This window comes from Pleurodeles waltl, chromosome 2_2, assembly GCF_031143425.1.
Source record: "Pleurodeles waltl isolate 20211129_DDA chromosome 2_2, aPleWal1.hap1.20221129, whole genome shotgun sequence".
Classification (NCBI taxonomy): domain Eukaryota; kingdom Metazoa; phylum Chordata; class Amphibia; order Caudata; family Salamandridae; genus Pleurodeles; species Pleurodeles waltl.
Window position 1 is genome coordinate 1,200,821,467 of NC_090439.1, and position 19,652 is coordinate 1,200,841,118.

The following is a 19,652-nucleotide window of genomic DNA, read 5'->3' on the forward strand; positions in this document are numbered from 1 at the left end:
CCAAAACTACACCTTCCACAAGAGCATCTTGTTCTGTGGAAGAGAAGAGATCAGGTAGAGGATCACTGTCTTCTTCCTGTCCCTCATCAGTTGCCATGAGCAGGGTGAGATCAGCCCTGTCATAGTTGGGTTTCAGGCGGTTGACATGGAGCACCCTAAGGGGACTCCTGGCAGTGCCTAAGTCAACTAAATAGGTGACTTCTCCCTTCTTTTCAACAATTGTGTGGGGACCACTCCATTTATCTTGGAGTGCTCTTGGGGCCACAGGCTCCAAGACCCACACTTTCTGCCCTGGTTGGTACTGAACCAAAACAGCCTTCTGATCATGCCATTGCTTCTGGAGCTCTTGGCTGGCCTGAAGGTTTTTACTGGACTTTTTCATGTACTCAGCCATCCTTGATCTGAGGCCAAGTACATAATCCACAATATCCTGCTTAGGAGCTTTTAAAGGTTGTTCCCAACCCTCCTTTACAAGTGTGAGTGGACCCCTAACAGGGTGTCCAAAAAGAAGTTCAAAGGGGCTGAAGCCCACTCCTTTCTGGGGTACCTCCCTGTAGGCAAAAAGGAGGCATGGTAGTAGGATATCCCATCTCCTGCGGAGTTTTTCAGGGAGACCCATAATCATGCCTTTGAGAGTTTTATTAAATCTCTCCACCAGTCCATTTGTTTGTGGATGATAGGGTGTTGTGAACTTGTACGTTACACCACACTCCTTCCACATGGCCTTTAAGTATGCAGACATGAAATTGCTTCCCCTGTCTGATACCAATTCCTTTGGGAAGCCCACCCTGGAAAAAATTCCCAGGAGGGCCTTTGCCACTGCAGGTGCTGTAGTGGTCCTTAAAGGAATAGCTTCAGGATATCTTGTGGCATGGTCCACTACCACCAAGATAAATCTATTGCCTGAAGCAGTAGGAGGGTCAAGGGGGCCAACTATGTCAACCCCTACCCTTTCAAAGGGAACCCCAACCACAGGCAGTGGAATAAGGGGTGCCTTTGGGGTGCCACCTGTCTTGCCACTGGCTTGACAGGTTTCACAGGACTTTAAAAATTCCTTTGTGTCCTCAGACATCCTAGGCCAATGAAACAATGGAACCAATCTGTCCCAAGTTTTCATTTGACCCAGGTGTCCAGCTAGGGGAATGTCATGTGCCAGGGTTAGGAGGAACTTTCTGTACTCCTGAGGAATCACTAATCTCCTGGCAGCTCCAGGTTTAGGATCCCTATGCTCAGTGTACAAGAGGTTGTCCTCCCAGTAAACTCTGTGAGAGTCACTGACATCCCCATTAGCCTGTTTGACAGCTTGCTGTCTGAGACCCTCTAATGTGGGACAGGTTTGCTGTGCCACACTCAGCTCCTCTCTGGCAGGCCCCCCTTCACCCAAAAGCTCAGCAGTGTCTGCTTCCAGCTCCTCTGGTGTAGGTTCTGCACAGGGAGGGAATTCTTCTTCCTCAGAAGTTGAATCCACTGTAGAGGGAGGGATAGTAGGAAGTGGTTTGCTTCTACTAGCCCTAGCTTTAGGGAGCACTTGGTCCATTGTTCCAGGATCCAAGCTTCCCTGTCCTTTTTGCTTTTTGGCCTGAGCACTTGTCAAAGCAAAAATATGCCCTGGGATGCCCAGCATTGCTCCATGGGCCTCCAACTCCACATCTGACCAAGCTGATGTCTCCAAATCATTCCCTAATAGACAGTCTACAGGTAAATCTGAAGCTACCACAACTTTCTTTGGACCAGTAACCCCCCCCCCCAGTTGAGATTAACAACAGCCATGGGGTGGCTAAGTGTGTTGTTGTGAGCATCGGTTACTTGGTACTGGTGACCAAGTAGGTGTTGTTCAGGGTGGACCAGTTTCTCTATGACCATAGTCACACTGGCACCAGTGTCCCTGTAGGCCTGAACCTCAACACCATTTATTAGGGGTAGCTGCTTGTACTTATCCATATTAAGGGGACAAGCAACTAAGGTGGCTAAATCAATAGCCCCCTCAGAGACTAACACAGCCTCTGTGGCCTCCCTAACAAGGCCAACCCCAACTAAATTACCAAAAGTGAGCCCAGCTACTCCCTTGGATTGGCTATTAGTAGGTTTGCTCCCACCACCACTGCTATTAGTAGGGACACTAGGTGTAGCAGTAGGGGTTGTAGTGGTAGGAGCAGTGGTGCCTTTCTTTGGACAACTGGGATCTGTTGTCCAATGGCCTTTTATTTTACATAAATAGCACCATGGTTTCTTTTCCTTGTTCTGATTAAAGGAGGATTTGGACCCACCACCCCCACCAGAGTGTTTTTGTGGGCCTGATGAAGACTCATTTTTAGATTTGTCCCCACCCTTGTCTGAAGACTTACCATCCTTCTTTTTGTTGCCATCTTTGTCACCCCCTGTATGAACTTTTCTGTTCACTCTTGTTCTGACCCATTTGTCTGCCTTCTTTCCCAATTCTTGGGGAGAGGTCAGATCAGAGTCCACCAAGTACTGGTGCAACAAATCAGACACACAATTATTAAGAATATGCTCTCTCAGGATCAAGTTATACAGGCTGTCATAATCAGTAACTTTACTGCCATGTAACCACCCCTCCAAGGCCTACACTGAATGGTCAATGAAATCAACCCAGTCTTGTGAAGACTCCTTTTTGGTCTCTCTGAACTTTATCCTGTACTGTTCAGTGGTTAAGCCATAACCATCCAGGAGTGCATTCTTAAGAACTTGGAAATTATTAGCATCATTTTCTTTCACAGTAAGGAGCCTATCCCTACCTTTTCCACTAAATGATAGCCATAGGATAGCAGCCCACTGCCTTTGAGGGACATCCTGTACAACACAGGCCCTCTCAAGTGCAGCAAACCACTTGTTAATGTCATCCCCCTCCTTATAAGGGGGAACTATCTTGTGCAGATTCCTGGAATCATGCTCTTTTGCAGGATGACTATGGGGAATACTGCTGCTGCCACCATGGGTTTCTAAACCCAACTTCTGTCTTTCCTTCTCTAGTTCAAAAGACTGTCTATCCAAATCCAGCTGTTGCTTTTCAAGCTTCAGTCTGGTTTGTTCCACCCTCAACTTATTGAGTTCCCTCTCTAACATTCTGTCATCAGGGTTGGTGGGGGGACATTTCTAGATACAGAGGTATGATGGGAATGAACAGAAGGAGACCTGTCCCTTACAGAAGCCACCCTAACAGCTTGGTTAACAGAAACATTACTACCAGTATGGTGAGAATAAATGCTTTTGCTATGATGTGAGACAACACTATTTGTATGGTGTGGCTCATCATCATTACCAACTATGCTAGACTGTCTAGTAATGGGCAGGCTAGGAAGTTTCTTTCCTGAATCTTTTCCTGAGGGAGTCCCTGAATCAGATTGAGAACTATTAGGTACTTTTTCAACAGATGAGGCACCTATGGCCTTATCCTGTTCTCTAAGCATGTTAAGTAACAGTTCCAAGGAAGGATTCTTCCCTACACTCAAACCTCTCTCTATACAGAGACTCCTTGCTCTTTTCCAGCTAAGGTTGTCATATGCAAGTTTGGACAGATCAACATTTTGGCCTGTGCCAGACATTTTTTAGAGAGAGTTAAAGTGATAGTAAAAGATAAAAAGTTTGTCAGAGCTTTTAGAAAGACAGAGAAAAAAACTTTTAAAACTTTTTAGAACGTTTTAGAAAGTTAGAAGTACTTTTCAGCACTTAGAAAAGAGTGAAAAGAGGAAATGCAAAACTTTTTGGCTATGTGTATATACACTGACCTTGTTTTGTATATTTTTCTCTTATGAAAAGTACAATGACAAGAGTGGTAAGTAGTCTCAAAGCACTTATCCCACCACTGCACAACCAATGTAGGAGGCTGGACTGGCTTGTAGTGAGTACCAAGGGGTACTTGCACCTTGCACCAGGCCCAGTTATCCCTTATTAGTTTATAGGGTGTCTAGCAGCTTAGGCTGATAGATAATGGTAGCTTAGCAGAGCAGCTTAGGCTGAACTAGGAGACGTGTGAAGCTACTACAGTACCACTTAGTGTCATATGCACAATATCATAAGAAAACACAATACACAGTTATACTAAAAATAAAGGTACTTTATTTTTATGACAATATGCCAAAGTATCTTAGAGTGTACCCTCAGTGAGAGGATAGGAAATATACACAAGATATATAAACACAATAGCAAAAATATGCAGTATAGTCTTAGAAAACAGTGCAAACAATGTATAGTTACAATAGGACGCAATGGGGAAACATAGGGATAGGGGCAACACAAACCATATACTCCAAAAGTGGAATGCGAACCACGAATGGACCCCAAACCTATGTGACCTTGTAGAGGGTCGCTGGGACTATTAGAAAATAGTGAGAGTTAGGAAAATAACCCTCCCCAAGACCCTGAAAAGTGAGTGCAAAGTGCACTAAAGTTCCCCTAAGGACAAAGAAGTCGTGTTAGAGGAATAATGCAGGAAAGACACAAACCAGCAATGCAACAACTGTGGATTTCCAATCTAGGGTACCTGTGGAACAAGGGGACCAAGTCCAAAAGTCACAAGCAAGTCGGAGATGGGCAGATGCCCAGGAAATGCCAGCTGTGGGTGCAAAGAAGCTTCTACTGGACAGAAGAAGCTGAGGTTTCTGCAGGAACGAAAAGGGCTAGAGACTTTCCCTTTGGTGGACGGATCCACCTTGCCTTGGAGAGTCGTGCAGAAGTATATTCCCGCAGAAAGGACGCCAACAAGCCTTGCTAGTTGCAAATCGTGCGTTTGTCGTTTTTGGACGCTGCTGGGGCCCAGGAGGGACCAGGAGGTCGCAAATTGGACCTGAAGAGAGAGGGGACGTCGAGCAAGACAAAGAGCCCTCACTGAAGCAGGTAGCACCCAGAGAAGTGCCAGAGACAGGCACTACGAGGATGCGTGAAATGGTGCTCGCCGAAGTTGCACAAAGGAGTCCCACATCGCCGGAGACCAACTTAGAAAGTCGTGCAATGCAGGTTAGAGTGCCGTGGACCCAGGCTTGGCTGTGCACAAAGGATTTCCACCGGAAGTGCACAGGGGCCGGAGTAGCTGCAAAGTTGCGGTTCCCAGCAATGCAGCCCAGCGAGGTGAGGCAAGGACTTACCTCCACCAAACTTGGACTGAAGAGTCACTGGACTGTGGGGGTCACTTGGACAGAGTCGCTGGATTCGAGGGACCTCGCTCGTCGTGCTGAGAGGAGACCCAAGGGACCGGTAATGCAGCTTTTTGGTGCCTGCGGTTGCAGGGGGAAGATTCCGTCGACCCACTGGAGATTTCTTCAAAACTTCTGGTGCAGAGAGGAGGCAGGCTACCCCCACAGCATGCACAAGCAGGAAAACAGTCGAGAAGGCGGCAGGATCAGCGTTACAGAGTTGCAGTAGTCGTCTTTGCTACTATGTTGCAGGTTTGCAGGCTTCCAGCGCGGTCAGCAGTCGATTCCTTATCAGAAGGTGAAGAGAGAGATGCAGAGGAACTCGGATGAGCTCTTGCATTCGTTATCTGAAGTTTCCCCAGAGACAGAGACCCTAAATAGCCAGAAAAGAGGGTTTGGCTACCTAGGAGAGAGGATAGGCTACTAACACCTGAAGGAGCCTATCAGCAGGAGTCTCTGACGTCACCTGGTGGCACTGGCCACTCAGAGCAGTCCAGTGTGCCAGCAGCACCTCTGTTGCCAAGATGGCAGAGGTCTGGAGCACACTGGAGGAGCTCTGGACACCTCCCAGGGGAGGTGCAGGTCAGGGGAGTGGTCACTCCCCTTTCTTTTGTCCAGTTTCGCGCCAGAGCAGGGCTAAGGGGTCCCTGAACCGGTGTAGACTGGCTTATGCAGAAATGGGCACCAAATGTGCCCATGAAAGCATTTCCAGAGGCTGGGGGAGGCTACTCCTCCCCTGCCTTCACACCATTTTCCAAAGGGAGAGGGTGTAATACCCTCTCACAGAGGAAGACCTTTGTTCTGCCATCCTGGGCCAGGCCTGGCTGGACCCCAGGAGGGCAGATGCCTGTCTGAGGGGTTGGCAGCAGCAGCAGCTGCAGTGAAACCCCAGGAAAGGCAGTTTGGCAGTACAAGGGTCAGTGCTACAGACCACTGGGATCATGGGATTGTGCCAACTATGCCAGGATGGCATAGAGGGGGCAATTCCATGATCATAGACATGTTACATGGCCATATTCGGAGTTACCATTGTGAAGCTACATATAGGTAGTGACCTATATGTAGTGCACGCGTGTAATGGTGTCCCCGCACTCACAAAGTCCGGGGAATTGGCCCTGAACAATGTGGGGGCACCTTGGCTAGTGCCAGGGTGCCCTCACACTAAGTAACTTTGCACCTAACCTTTACCAGGTTAAGGTTAGACATATAGGTGACTTATAAGTTACTTAAGTGCAGTGTAAAATGGCTGTGAAATAATGTGTGCGTTATTTCACTCAGGCTGCAGTGGCAGGCCTGTGTAAGAATTGTCAGAGCTCCCTATGGGTGGCAAAAGAAATGCTGCAGCCCATAGGGATCTCCTGGAACCCCAATACCCAGGGTACCTCAGTACCAAATACTAGGGAATTATAAGGGTGTTCCAGTAAGCCAATGTAAATTGGTAAAATTGGTCACTAGCCTGTTAGTGACAATTTGGAAAGAAATGAGAGAGCATAACCTCTGAGGTTCTGATTAGCAGAGCCTCAGTGAGACAGTTAGTCACTACACAGGTAACACATTCAGGCACACTTATGAGCACTGGGGCCCTGGTGAACAGGGTCCCAGTGACACATACAACTAAAACAACATATATACAGTGAAAAATGGGGGTAACATGCCAGGCAAGATGGTACTTTCCTACACAAACAATGTAGAATTACAATAGGATGCAATAGGTGGACATAGGCCTAGGGGCAACACAAACCATATACTCCAAAAGGGGAATGCGAATCACGAAACGGTAACAGGCCTATGGAGGTCGTAGAGGGTCGCTGGGACTGTGAGAAAACAGTAAGGGTGTCCAAAATACCCCACCCCAAGACCCTGAAAAGTAGGAGTAAAGCTACCCTACTACCCCAGAAAGACACAATAGTTGTGATAGGGGATTCTGCAAGAACCACAAGCACCAGCAAAACACTGAAGATAGATTCCTGGACCTGAGGACCTGTAAAGGAAAGGGACCAAGTCCAAGAGTCACGAAAGTGTCCAGGGGGGCAGGAGCCCACTAAACCCCGGATGAAGGTGCAAAAGGGCTGCCTCCGGGTGGAAGAAGCCAAAGATTCTGCAACAACGGATGGTACCAGGAACCTCCCCTTTGGTGAGAAGATGTCCAACAGCGTGCTGGAGGTTGCAAAAGTGTTTCCACACAGAAATATTACAAACATGCCTTGCTAGCTGCAAGAGTCACAGTTGAGGATTTTGGGTGCTGCTGGGGCCCAGGAAAGACCAGGATGTTGCCCCTTGAAGGAGGAGACAGAGGGGGCGCTCAGCAACTCAGAGAGCCCCCACATAAGCAGGCAGTACCCACAGAAGTACCGGAAGAGGCACTTAGAAGATCTGAGGACAGCGGTCGACTCAGAGTTACAAAGGAGGGTCCCACGACGTCGGAGTCCAACTCAGGGAGTTGGGCAATGCAGGATGGAGGGCTGGGGACACAGGTTAGGCGGTGCACAAAGGAAGCCCTGGAAAAGTGCACAGATGCCGGAGCAGCTGCAAATCATGAACTACACAGGTTTGCTGTCTGGCGTGGGGAGGCAAGGACTTACCTCCACCAAATTTGGACAGAAGGGCCACTGGACTGTGGGAGACACTTGGACCCAGCTCCTGTGTTCCAGGGACCACTTGTCAGGATCAGAGGGGACCCAGAGGACAGGTGATGCAGAAGTTTGGTGCCTGCGTTGGCAGGGGGAAGATTCCGTTGGCCCACAGGAGATTTCTTCTTGGCTTCCAGTGCAGGGTGAAGGCAGACAGCCCTCAGAGCATTCACCACCAGGAAAGAGTCGAGAAAGCCAGCAGGATGAGGCGCTACAATGTTGCTGGTAGTCGTCTTGCTACTTTGTTGCGGTTTTGCAGGCGTCCTGGAGCAGTCAGCTGTCGATCCTTGGCAGAAGTCAAAGAGGGAAGTGCAGAGAACTCTGGTGAGCTCTTGCATTCGTTATCTGAGTAATAGCCCAGAGGAGAGTCCCTAAAAAGCCAAAAAAGGAGGTTTGGCTACTGAGAAAGGAGGCTTGGCTACTGAAAGAGGTAAGCACCTATGAGGAGGGGTTTCTGACGTCACCTGTTGGCACTGGCGACTCAGAGCAGTCCATTGTGCCCCAACACCTCTGAATCCAAGATTGCAGAGGTCTGGGACACACTGGAGGAGCTCTGGGCACCTCCCCTGGGAGGTGCAGGTCAGGGGAGTGGTCACTCCCCTTTCCTTTGTCCAGTTTCGTGCCAGAGCAGGGCTGGGGTATCCCTAAACCGGTGTAGACTGGCTTCTGCAGAGATGGGCACCCTCTGTGCCCATCAAAGCATTTCCAGAGGCTGGGGGAGGCTACTCCTCCCCAGCCATCACACCTATTTCCAAAGGGAGAGTGTGTCACACCCTCTCTCAGAGGAAATCCTTTGTTCTGCCTTGCTGGGCCAGGGCTGCCTGGACCCCAGGAGGGCAGAAACCTGTCTGAGGGGTTGGCAGCAGCTGCAGTAGAGACTCCGGAAGGGCAGTTTGGCAGTACCCGGGTTCTGTGATAGAGACCCAGGGGATCATGGAATTGTCTCCCCAATGCCAGAATGGTATTGGGGTGACAATTCCATGATCTGAGACATGTTACATGGCCATGTTCGGAGTTACCATTGTGACGCTATACATAGGTAGTGACCTATGTATAGTGCACGCATGTAATGGTGTCCCCGCACTCACAAAGTCGGGGGAATTTGCCCTGAACAATGTGGGGGCACCTTGGCTAGTGCCAGGGTGCCCACACACTAAGTAACTTTGCACCCAACCTTCACCAGGTGAAGGTTAGACATATAGGTGACTTATAAGTTACTTAAGTACAGTGGTAAATGGCTGTGAAATAACGTGGACGTTATTTCAGTCAGGCTGCACTGGCATGTCTGTTTAAGAATTGTCAGATCTCCCTATGGGTGGCAAAAGAAATGCTGCAGCCCATAGGGATCTCCTGGAACCCCAATACCCTGGGTACCTCAGTACCATATACTAGTGAATTATAAGGTGTTCCAGTATGCCAATGTGAAATGGTGAAATTGGTCACTAGCCTGTTAGTGACAATTTGGAAAGCAGAGAGAGCATAACCATGAGGTTCTGGTTAGCAGAGCCTCAGTGAGACAGTTAGTCATCACACAGGGAACACATACAGGGCACATACTTATGAGCACTGGGGCCCTGCCTGGCAGTGTCCCAGTGACACATAGACTAAAACAACATATATACAGTCAAATATGGGGGTAACATGCCAGGCAAGATGGTACTTTCCTACACCAATCTATTACAGAGCTATTCTTCACTTATCACCACTTAGACAATAAAGACTCAACTGGCCAAGGTTAGCCTTATTGTCCTTCGTTTGGGGGGGGGGGTTGTGTTGGAAGGTAGCCTCTTTCGAGCCTTGTTACCCCCACTTTTGGCCTGTTTGTGAGTATATGTCAGGGTGTTTTTACTGTCTCACTGGGATCCTGCTAGCCAGGACCCCAGTGCTCATAGTGGAAACCCTATTTGTCATGGGGGGACAATTCCATGATCTTAGACATGGCCATATTCGGAGTTACCATTGTGAAGCTACATATAGGTATTGACCTACATGTAGTGCATGCGTGTAATGGTGTCCCGCACTCACAAAGTCTGGGGAAATTGCCCTGAACCATGTGGGGGCACCTTAGCTAGTGACAGGGTGCCCTCACACTTAGTAACTTTTCACCTAACCTTCACTAGGTGAGGGTTAGACACATAGGTGACTTATAAGTTACTTAAGTGCAGTGTAAAATGGCTGTGAAATAACGTGGATGTTATTTCACTCAGGCTGCAGTGGCAGTCCAGTGTTAGAATTGTCTGAGCTCCCTATGGGTGGCAAAAGAAATACTGCAGCCCATAGGGATCTCCTGGAACCCCAATACCCTAGGTACCTAGGTACCATATACTAGGGAATTATAAGGGTGTTCCAGTGTACCAATCAGAATTCGTAAAAATTGTCACTAGCCTGCAGTGACAATTTTAAAAGCAGAGAGAGCATAAGCAGTGAGGTTCTGGTTAGCAGAGCCTCAGTGACACAGTTAGGCACCACACAGGGAACACATCCAGGCCACAACTATGAGCACTGGGGTCCTCACTAGCCGGATCCCAGTGAGACAGTAAAAACACACTTACAAACAGGCAGAAATTTGTGGTAACATGCCAAGAAATATGGTACTTTCCTACAAGAGAGCATAATTAGTGGGGTCCTGGTTAGCAGGAACCCACTAGATACAGTAAATCGTACTGACAAACAGTAAAAAAGTGGGGGTAACAAGTCTATTAAAGGGATACTTTCCTACAATACAAGTCTGTGACATGAGTTCCATACTCCATGTTGGGAGCTGTCATTCAGGTTTGGTACATATAGCACTGCGGATGGGTTCTGGTTTTGTCTGATACTTGGCGTGACTGTTCAACTCTGTTATCAAGTGAATAGTCTGGCTTGCTAGATATCACACAATATAACTTCACATTGCACCATGGTGTCCTAGTGGGAGCACAGTATGTGAATATTCAAGGGTAATAGTCCTGTCTCTGAATGTTGTGCATGTGAATGGAACCCACCATCTTACTTTCCAACCCATGGTGAATCTATTTCAGGCTTGGGGATATGGATTAGTGGCCATTTGGAATTGTCACTGAGCTGTATCTTTCTTTTGCCTTGGGTGCCATTGTGAGTATGCCATTCCATAGCTGTCATCGCCATGTACTGGTCCTCAGTAGTACAATCTAGTTGGTGAAACTAGTATATTAGTCATACATGCATGAAATGTGATGTGATGTGCACATTCCAGGTTTTCACATTGATGGGTTGGTGCATTCTGTGAGTCATGGTGATATGATTAGCCTGTAGTATCTGTGTCTTTGCCAAGGGCTGTGTGGGCAGTTGGGCTGTGGGGCTCTTGGCATGTAGTAGAGGGGCATTAGTTGATTGGTAGGTAGGTGTAGTGGGACATTCAGTTAATTAAGGAATATTTGTGTGGTGACGAAGCATGAAGGACACGACAATTGTGTGACATGGATGCTGTGGATACTTACCAGACTCCAGTCCCCCAGGTATTCCAGTCAGGCCCTCTGGATGCAGTATGTCCAAGACCTTCTCCTCTCAAGATGTGAACTGGGGGGAGGTGGTGGGGGACCACCACCAGTCGTCTGCACGAATGTCTGGTATCTATATGTCATGGAATGCACCTTCCCCCGTAGGTCATCCCATTTCTTCCTGATATTGGCCCTTGTGCGTGAATTGCTGCCCACTGAACTGACGCTGTTGACTATTCTTTGCCAATAATCCATTTTCCTGGCAACGGATGTTTGTTGGAACTGTGCTCCGTACAGTTGTGGCTCTACTCTGACAATTTCATCCACCATGACCCTCAGCTCATCGTCTGTGAAACATGGGTGCTTTTGTGGGGCCATGGTTGTGTTTGTGGGGACGTTGTGGGTGGGGTGTTTTGTAAGGAAGAATGCAGTATAGGGTGATTGCTGGGGTGTGGGTGGTGTGCTGTGTGATGGATGGGCTGTTGTTGTGGAATGTGTATGCCTGTTATATGTGCATTGTGTTTGTTGTGCTGGTGTGTGATGTGTGTGATGTGAGTGTGCATATAGTGTTAGGGTGCTCTCGCTGTGGATGTGCTTGCTCTCTGTTTCTCAGTATTGCGTTGTAGTTGCAAATGATTATGGGTTGTGTGGGTGGTGTCATATGGTAGTGTGATATAGTGGTGTGTGCGGGTATGTCAGGTGTGTGGATGTGTGTCATGTGTGAGTTATTCAAACTATCAAATGTGGTGTTGTGTTCTGTCAGTGGTGGTTTCTTACTGCGACGGTTCGCACCACAAATGGTTTTCCACCATGGAAGCACTGTTGTAGTGATTTGTGGCAGGCTCACATCACACATCATCAAAACTTTCCCCCATATGAGTCTATATGTATGACACAGGACTCTGTTACACCTCCAACAGTGGAAAACTGGAGGGATCTAGCTTGACCCACCACGGGGGGAGTGAATCTACACATATTCAGATATTTGAATTTACCAGCTCGCTGTCAGCTTGAGTTAGATTAATGGACTCTTTTGCGGTAGAAACCTGCGATCTCTGCAGGGGTGGATGTGTGTGCAATCAGAGAGAACCAGAATTGAAACCTGGTTGGTGGAGTGGGAAATGAGATTTGTGTATTTATAGTGCAATGAGATACTAGCTTGCAACTGAAAGCACTATGAACTTGCAACGCATTATATTAAAATAGGGCAGTAGGTTAGGTTAAGATTTTCCAGCAGTTTCAAGATCGTTTTAGACCTCATTACCTAAAAGGGTGTAATATCTCATACTTATTCATTGCTTAGTTTTACTCATGAGAAAGTGTCACTCTAGGGGCCAGATGTACAAAGCATTTTTCTCACAAGGAAAAATTATTTTTTCCAATGTACAGAAGGCAAAATGTGACACAATAACTTGTTACCGATTCGCACTTGCTTTTGCAATTCGATATTAGGAAGGGAAGTGTTCAGGGCCTCCCTTCCTAACGCTGAATTGCATTGGTATGTGTGAATGCTTTGCAACTTAAATGAGGTTGCAAAATATTCAAATGTTACCGACTCCTTAAAGAAGATGGCAATCCATTCACAATTGGAAAGGGGTCCCACGGAACCCCTTTAAGAATGTGGGTGTCAACCTTTTTAAGAGCAGGCAGGACCACTGCCTGCTCTTAAAAAATTAAAAGATAACTTTTCTGTTTTCTTTATGAAATGCATCCTGTTTTAATTTAAGGAAAATGGGCTGTATTTAAAAAAAATGCTTTATTGAAAAAGCAATCACACACATGGTGGGCTGCTGATCTCAGCAAGTCACCATCCCTGTGATTCTTGCTATTCACAGTGCAAAGTTATACTTACCTCATGAATATTAATGAGGTACGTCTATTTGCAACCCACTGGGACTTGCACAATGTGTCAAAGACACATTGGTACGTGAATGTTTGTGATTTCCTAATTGCGATTCACAACATTTTGCAATTGGGAAATTCCACAGCCAAATCTATGGACATCTGGCCCTTTGTGTGACACATTCAACATTTGAATGTCACTTATAAGTGCCTTGAAACCATGCAAATGACATACGTAAGCTATCTGAAAACGTGGCAGCTATGCTTCAGTAAATTCACTAATCTGCTGCTCAAAAAGCACACACTGCTATTGTGACCACTAGCATAGCGAGAGCTATTTTGTGTGCAGATGTGCTCCTCTTGAGAGGGCAAGATGCCGCCACTCACAGTGAGGTTAACCAATGGGTAAACAGGGCTGGCCCACTACCCCATGCTGTAGTGGTCAGAACACAAATGTGAAAGACACAATAACATACCAATAGATGAAGAGAACTATTTGGAAACAAGTATACTGTATTATATGTGTAGTTGTACTATATTCAAAAGGTCTTGGCTAACGTGAGACTAAAAGGGTAGGAGTCGTATCTCTGTCTCCATTTTACATGTAATGCACTTTACCTTCCACGGCTTTTGTTCCTTCATTAAGCTCCAAGCAGCACCTCCTGATCCTGGTCTGGGATCAGATGAGTACATGTTATGTAACGCGTGTGTCAATAAGTAGGCAGCAGTATGAATCGAATTTATCAGACTATAGTTGATGTTCTGATATCCTTGCAACATTTCAAATGTCTCTTTTCCTGAACAATAAACATCATATGGATCATCTGTCTCATTGATATTTTTTTTATCCATTAGAAGACACCGAAAATTTATCTCCCATAGATTTTCCAGGGCTGCATCACTTGGAAACTTTGATGGGGTAACATCATGGAGAAAATCTTTAAATCCCTTAATTTCTTCTTTTTGGATTACAAATGCCAGACTTCCATGAAATAAATGTACCATAAATTTATACTGGAAAAAATTAGATATAGCCAATGACAAAATCCAGGTTTTAGGGGGCAGTGTTTCCCATTCAGAGCTGGTGAAATAATGAATAGCGTTTAGTGAACTGCAGTAGAGAATGATGACCTGCGCCGTTGATGCCCTCACAGTCTCTATGACTCTACCCAGGTTCAGGGGGTCAGCGCTAGAGAGGTAAGGGGGAATCATGTGGAAAAAGTCGATGCAGCCTCCGACCTGGCCAATCACCTCTCTCAGTTCTCGCAGTGCTAGCTCCCCGCTGTCATCATCCGTTGTCAGGATCCCCACCCAGGTCCACCCGAAATGTCTCAACAACTGAGCAACTCCAATGAAGAAGGAGAGCTCGCTTGGGACGGTCCGGTAAAAAGATGGAAATCTCAATCTGTCACTGAGTACTGGGTCCTGAGCCCCATAACTGATCTGCAAAGAAGAAAGAAATGAGGCAAGAACAGTGAGATGAAATCTGGCAACACTGAAAAAGAAAGGTGTAGTTGTCAAAAAAGAAAATCTGAATAAACTGGGCTGAAACCATGAATATAATATCATGGTTTGTTGGATAGATTAGGGCCTTATTTAGGCCCAGATTAATAATGATAATTTACACTTGAAAGTAACTTTACACCTCTGAGTAAATTTACAATTTTTTTAGTATTCACAAACTCAAAGTGCAAGTAACTTGTAAAAACAAACAACAGTAGTGAATCCACCACAGGACATGGCCAAGAATTGGTCGTACAACACCCTCCACCAGCAAATAATGGAGGGAGGGACTTAAAATAAAACCCCATAGGAAATAATGTTGAATGAAATTAAAGTATTTAAAATATTTAAAAATATAAATAAACATCCCTTATTACAATAAATATATATAAATATTGAACATATTTATTAATTTGTATATAAAATAATTTAATAATGTAGTCAATAATGTAACAAAACATTTTATTAATGATAGTTAAATATTCTCCATTAACTTTACACCACTCTCAATAATGATTAATATGCATGAAAATATTTTAATGGTAAGATGTTTTTCATTTAAAAGTCATAAAATAATTGTATTTCTACGTCATATTCCATTAATCTAGGGAAATATGTTGAATTATTTTTCTGAAATTCTCAGTAAAAAAGACACCCATCAAAAGAAAAATAAATATTTTAATGTGCATTTATCATTTCAATAAGTGTATTTTAATAATACCTATTAAATATGTACGCTTTTTATATTTTTTAACATTAATTTATACGGATTTGTATTTTAACTATTTCATACTTCTATTTAACTTACCATTGTTTCCTTAGTGGTATTCTTTTAGGATCCTGCCTCCATTGTTTTCTATGGGAGAGTGTTGGAATGGCAGTGGTTGTGGATGGACACGTGCAGTGCTAAACATACTACTCGTTTTTTAATTGAGCCTGCTTGTCCATGAGCTTGTGCTTGAGCTCTCGCTTGCAAGACTTCTGTGTTCATTAATGGGCTTGGAACCCACCCTTCGCTTGCCATTCGTTGGCATGATTGTCACTCTTCATTACTGTATTCTAATGGGGCAGCGCTTGCCATGAGTCACTTTCGTTTCTTTCTGTGGAGTTTGGATCAAGCGCAGATTAATTTAGTTTAATTAGTGTCCCTGCACTGTCCATCCCCTGCTCACACTGTGATTCAGGTACTATGGGCCTGGATTAGAGCTTGACGGAGGGGTTACTCCATCATAAACGTGACGGTAATCCTGTCCGCTGCATTACAATTTTCATAACCTATAACGGAATTGTAATATGGCGGGTGGGATATCCGTCACATTTGTGATGGAGTAACCCCCTCTGCCAAATTCTACATCAGGCCCTATTTATTAATCCCTCTGTAGGAGGCTGGACTGGCTTGTAGTGAGTACCAAGGGGTACTTGCACCTTGCACCAGGCCCAGTTATCCCTTATTAGTGTATAGGGTGTCTAGCAGCATAGGCTGATAGATAATGGTAGCTTAGCAGAGCAGCTTAGGCTGAACTAGGAGACGTGTGAAGCTACTACAGTACCACTTAGTGTCATATGCACAATATCATAAGAAAACGCAATACACAGTTATACTAAAAATAAAGGTACTTTATTTTTATGACAATATACCAAAGTATCTCAGAGTGTACCCTCAGTGAGAGGATAGGAAATATACACAAGATATATGTACACAATACCAAAAATATGCAGTATAGTCTTAGAAAACAGTGCAAACAATGTATAGTTACAATACGATGCAATGGGGACACATAGGGATAAGGGCAACACAAACCATATACTCCAAAAGTGGAATGCGAACCACGAATGGACCCCAAACCTATGTGACCTTGTAGAGGGTCACTGGGAGTATTAGAAAATAGTGAGAGTTAGAAAAATAACCCTCCCCAAGACCCTGAAAAGTGAGTGCAAAGTGCACTAAAGTTCCCCTAAGGACAAAGAAGTCGTGTTAGAGGAATAATGCAGGAAAGACACAAACCAACAATGCAACAATGATGGATTTCCAATCTTGGGTACCTGTGGAACAAGGGGACCAAGTCCAAAAGTCACAAGCAAGTCGGAGATGGGCAGATGCCCAGGAAATGCCAGCTGTGGGTGCAAAGAAGCTTCTACTGGACAGAAGAAGCTGAGGTTTCTGCAGGAACGAAAAGGGCTAGAGACTTCTCCTTTGGTGGACGGATCCCACTCGCCGTGGAAAGTTGTGCAGAAGTGTTTTCCCGCCGAAAGAACGCCAACAAGCCTTGCTAGCTGCAAATCGTGCGGTTAGTATTTTTGGATGCTGCTGTGGCCCAGAAGGGACCAGGAGGTCGCAAATTGGACCAGGAGGTAGAGGGGATGTAGAACAAGACAAGGAGCCCTCTTAGCAGCAGGTAGCACCCAGAGAAGTGCCAGAAACAGGCACTACAAGGATGCGTGAAATGGTGCTCACCTGAAGTTACACAAAGGAGTCCCACGTCGCCGGAGACCAACTTAGAAAGTCGTGCAATGCAGGTTAGAGTGCCGTGGACCCAGGCTTGGCTGTGCACAAAGGATTTCCGCCGGAAGTGCACAGGGGCCGGAGTAGCTGCAAAAGTCGCGGTTCACAGCAATGCAGTCTAGCGAGGTGAGGCAAGGACTTACCTCCACCAAACTTGGACTGAAGAGTCACTGGACTGTGGGAGTCACTTGGACAGAGTAGCTGGATTTGAGGGACCTCGCTCGTCATGCTGAGAGGAGACCCAAGGGACCGGTAATGCAGCTTTTTGGTGCCTGTGGTTGCAGGGGGAAGATTCCGTCGACACACAGGAGATTTCTTCGGAGCTTCTAGTGCAGAGAGGAGGCAGACTACCCCCACAGCATGCACCACCAGGAAAACAGTTGAGAAGGCGGCAGGATCAGCGTTACAGAGTTACAGTAGTCGTCTTTGCTACTATGTTGCAGGTTTGCAGGCTTCCAGCGCGGTCAGCAGTCGATTCCTTGGCAGAAGGTGAAGAGAGAGATGCAGAGGAACTCGGATGAGCTCTTGCATTCGTTATCTAAAGTTTCCCCAGAGACAGAGACCCCAAATAGCCAGAAAAGAGGGTTTGGCTACCTAGGAGAGAGGATAGGCTACTAACACCTGAAGGAGCCTATCAGAAGGAGTCTCTGACGTCACCTGGTGGCACTGGCCACTCAGAGCAGTCCACTGTGCCAGCAGCACCTCTGTTTCCAAGATGGCAGAGGTCTGGAGCACACTGGAGGAGCTCTGGACACCTCCCAGGGGAGGTGCAGGTCAGGGGAGTGGTCACTCCCCTTTCCTTTGTCCAGTTTCGCGCCAGAGCAGGGCTAAGGGGTCCCCTGAACCGGTGTAGACTGGCTTATGCAGAATTGGGCACATCTGTGCCCAAGAAAGCATTTCCAGAGGCTGGGGGAGGCTACTCCTCCCCTGCCTTCACACCATTTTCCAAAGGGAGAGGGTGTAACACCCTCTCTCAGAGGAAGTCCTTTGTTGTGCCATCCTGGGCCAGGCCTGGCTGGACCCCAGGAGGGCAGATGCCTGTCTGAGGGGTTGGCAGCAGCAGCAGCTGCAGTGAAACCCCAGGAAAGGCAGTTTGGCAGTACCAGGGTCTGTGCTACAGACCACTGGGATCATGGGATTGTGCCAACTATGCCAGGATGGCATAGAGGGGGCAATTCCATGATCATAGACATGTTACATGGCCATATTCGGAGTTACCATTGTGAAGCTACATATAGGTAGTGACCTATATGTAGTGCACGCGTGTAATGGTGTCCCCGCACTCACAAAGTCCGGGGAATTGGCCCTGAACAATGTGGGGGCACCTTGGCTAGTGCCAGGGTGCCCTCACACTAAGTAACTTTGCACCTAACCTTTACCAGGTAAAGGTTAGACATATAGGTGACTTATAAGTTGCTTAAGTGCAGTGTAAAATGGCTGTGAAATAACGTGGACGTTATTTCACTCAGGCTGCAGTGGCAGGCCTGTGTAAGAATTGTCAGAGCTCCCTATGGGTGGCAAAAGAAATGCTGCAGCCCATAGGGATCTCCTGGAACCCCAATACCCTGGGTACCTCAGTACCATATACTGGGGAATTATAAGGGTGTTCCAGTAAGCCAATGTAAATTGGTAAAATTGGTCACTAGCCTGTTAGTGACAATTTGAAAGAAATGAGAGAGCACAACCACTGAGGTTCTGATTAGCAGAGCCTCAGTGAGACAGTTACTCACTACACAGGTAACACATTCAGGCACACTTATGAGCACTGGGGCCCTGGTGAACAGGGTCCCAGTGACACATACAACTAAAACAACATATATACAGTGAAAAATGGGGGTAACATGCCAGGCAAGATGGTACTTTCCTACACAACCCCCCCCCCCAAACGAAGGACAATAAGACTAGCCATGACCTGATGAGTCTTCATTGTCTAAGTGGAAATATCTGGAGAGTCCATCTGCATTGGAGTGGCTACTCCCAGGTCTATGTTCCACTGTATAGTCCATTCCCTGTAGGGATATGGACCACCTCAATAATTTAGGATTTTCACCTTTCATTTGTTTTAGCCAAAGTAGAGGTTTGTGGTCTGTCTGAACAATGAAATGAGTGCCAAACAGGTATGGCCTCAACTTCTTCAGAGCCCAGACCACAGCAAAGGCCTCCCTCACTATGGCAGACCAACGCTTTTCTCTAGGGGTCAACCTCCTACTAATAAAAGCAACAGGTTGATCCTGGCCCTCAGAATTAAGTTGTGATAGGACTGCCCCTACTCCTAATTCAGATGCATCAGTTTGGACATAGAATTTTATAGAGTAACAAGGGCTTTTCAGGACAGGTGCAGAGCACATGGCCTGCTTCAGCTCCTCAAAAGCTTTCTGACAGTATGCTGTCCATAATATCTTTTTAGGCATTTTCTTGGATGTGAGGTCATTAAGAGGGGCTGCAATGGAGCCATAGTTCTTAATGAACCTCCTGTAATACCCAGTGAGGCCTAGGAAGGCTCTCACCTGAGTCTGAGTGGTAGGGGGAACCCAATCAATAATTGTTTGGATTTTCCCCTGTAGTG

At 46.4% G+C, this 19,652-nt stretch overlaps 1 protein-coding gene across 1 annotated transcript in view; it reads right to left on the reverse strand.

The window, feature by feature from the left end:
• LOC138279459 (vomeronasal type-2 receptor 26-like) overlaps window positions 1–19,652 on the reverse strand; it is a 260,000-nt gene that overhangs the window by 150,308 nt on the left and 90,040 nt on the right. The window contains exon 3 of the mRNA XM_069219405.1: window positions 13,699–14,523. Coding sequence (XP_069075506.1) covers window positions 13,699–14,523 — 825 coding nt within the window. The remainder of the gene's footprint in view (window positions 1–13,698; window positions 14,524–19,652) is intronic.